Genomic DNA, 2,310 nt, shown 5'->3' with positions numbered 1-2,310 from the left:
TGAGAAATTCATTTTCGCAGAACAAGCTGATCAGTGCTTCTATGTGAAAGATCCGAATGTCATGTCTGATTGGGTGGTTTTGTATAAGGAGCCAAGATCTGTTGTTCTTCCTAATAACAATGAAAAAAATATTGAAGAAAGTGAAGATAATTATAGTGAACCAATTGGGTCATCTGATGACGTTTGGCAAGAATTCTCTTACACACAGAATATGGCGTTGAATATAGGTATGAACTATATATGTTACACCACATTATCGATTTTTATCTTATCATAATAAAAACAATAATGCATTTCATAACAACATATCTCATGAGCATGTATACAATTTTTTCTTAACGATTGTCTTTATTATATTTGCAGATGAGGAGGAGGATGAGGAGGCTCTTTGACCTGGAGGGTGATCGCTCACGGAGTATCACCCCAGGTAGTGGTGCTGATGATCCACTACCATCTCCGGATGCAGGTATAAAAATTAATTAATACTTTAACATGTTTTATAAATTTTTAGTTATCTAGCTCATAGTGTTCATTTGTTGTAGATGCTGGATATTCATCACCCGGCCCCTCTGATGCAGCACCAGAACCATCCCCCGACGCAGGTATTAAATATTTAATAATTGATAATGTTCAATTAAAATTTAATATTAATGATTCTTCTTTCTTATGTAGGTGCTACTTGGACCCCGACATATCCATCATATACATTCCATACTGACTTGCGGCCAAAGACCCAGGACTTTCTCAGTTTACCTTTACCTCCGGACTCTCATAAGTCCAAGGCTGAATCAAGGAAGTACCACCCACGTGCTGCGAGAAGGTATCAGGAAATGCTTCCTATGTTGGAGACTAGGAAAGCTGTTGCACTCGCAGCAAAAGAAAGAGAGATAGCGAATGGTAAATTATATAAATACTTTTAATTTTCACATTTGTATATTATATGATATATTATCATGTTGTCATTATTGTAGGTGCTAAGAAGGATCGCATAGAGGGACGACGTGGCGGAGGTAAGCCTGATTCTAAACAACCGCCAAGAGGAATGAGGGGCATTATTAGGTGGAATAGTTCTAATTTGCCCGTTGGTCCTTGGTCAACCCGATTGAATGCATATATTGGGGTTCTCGTGCGTAGAGCGACCATTATCAACCCTTATTTTCATTTTCGAGAATTACCATGGACCGCATACGAGGCGATATGGACTGCGCTTATGGTAAGTGCATATTGTTTTAGATTTTCATTTATTAATAATTAGTAATTGATATTAAATTATCCTTACTAAATGTGTATGTAAATCTACAGGACTGCTTCTGCCTTGAGGACTTTGAGGGGGCTTGGAATTATGTGTTTAATGTCAAGGTTGAAGCAGTCCTCAAACAATGGAGGCATGAGATCAAACATGAAACCTATGACAGGTATGAGGAGGACTGGCAGAGGTTTTTAAACCTCGATGACCGAGTTGACGAGATTCATTTCACGGCTCTCCTCATGTATTGGGACAGCGATGCCGCCAAGGTTAGTTTCATGAAATTTAGTTTATAATTTTAAGATATTATTTCATTTTATATTTACAGAATTTTTTTAAAGAATAAATCCACGAAGGGGTCAGAAAATAGAAGAAAGAAGCTGCATGACCATCACTTGGGCTCACACTCCTACGCCAATCTGGAGGATGTTTATTGTCAAGATACGGTATATGTCATTTAAAGATTTAAAAGATCTTAATGTTTAGTATGATTATGAAATCTCATAATTTATAATATGACAGGGGAAATCATTAATGCCGATACACTTGAGGGCCAGAGCGGCATATGGTACTTTTCGTGAACAATATAGGGGTGATGAGAGGAATCGGGATAAGATCACGGCAAATCTCGAGTTAGTGGTGAGACTTATACATATCTTTAGTAGTATTATTAATTCTATTTTGTTAACATTATGAGGAAACGAGAACACAAATAATATGGTCATTATCTTGAATTAACTATAAATATGTGATTTAGGAGGGATTTGAGACTGCATCCAAGGAGGCTGCATCTGTGTACATGTCGCAGGAGGAGGAACAAATCGAGCCGGACCCTCACATGCTTTCTGCAGAGGAGAACATCAATCTCACACAGAACTTGATGGGTCATAATAGGTAAGGATGGTGAAAAATCGAATCAATTTGAATACTACATACTATTTATATTTGTTTACCATTATTGAATTTGAGAGCAAAGTTTAATATTTATTTCTCCCTAATAATAGGAGAGGAAGATATCCTCTGCATGGTGTCGGAGCTTCACCCGGTATAAGCATTAGATCGTC

The 2,310-nt window shown here is 37.4% G+C and overlaps 1 protein-coding gene and 1 long non-coding RNA gene across 2 annotated transcripts; both read left to right on the top strand.

Annotated features, from left to right (window-relative positions):
- LOC109839441 lies at window positions 250-978 on the top strand. Its single transcript, XM_020407867.1, has 4 exons — window positions 250-466; window positions 543-602; window positions 673-820; window positions 972-978. The coding sequence occupies exons 1-4, from the start codon at window positions 364-366 to the stop codon at window positions 976-978; spliced, it is 318 nt and encodes a 105-aa protein (XP_020263456.1). The 5' UTR covers window positions 250-363.
- LOC109843885 lies at window positions 1,653-2,035 on the top strand. Its single transcript, XR_002247822.1, has 3 exons — window positions 1,653-1,692; window positions 1,769-1,885; window positions 2,004-2,035. It is a non-coding gene; the product is annotated as an uncharacterized LOC109843885 (long non-coding RNA).

This window comes from Asparagus officinalis, chromosome 1, assembly GCF_001876935.1.
Source record: "Asparagus officinalis chromosome 1, Aspof.V1, whole genome shotgun sequence".
Lineage (NCBI taxonomy): Eukaryota > Viridiplantae > Streptophyta > Magnoliopsida > Asparagales > Asparagaceae > Asparagus > Asparagus officinalis.
The sequence above is the reverse complement of the archived record's forward strand: the minus strand, read 5'-3'. Positions and strand labels throughout refer to the sequence as shown.

Excerpts from the sequence above, each read along its gene's own strand:
- LOC109839441 (XM_020407867.1), top strand. The coding sequence starts at position 364 with ATGAGGAGGAGGATGAGGAGGCTCTTTGACCTGGAGGGTGATCGCTCA. Across the intron at positions 467-542 it reads ACTACCATCTCCGGATGCAG|ATGCTGGATATTCATCACCC; the intron begins GTATAAAAATTA and ends CATTTGTTGTAG. Across the intron at positions 603-672 it reads AGAACCATCCCCCGACGCAG|GTGCTACTTGGACCCCGACA; the intron begins GTATTAAATATT and ends TTTCTTATGTAG.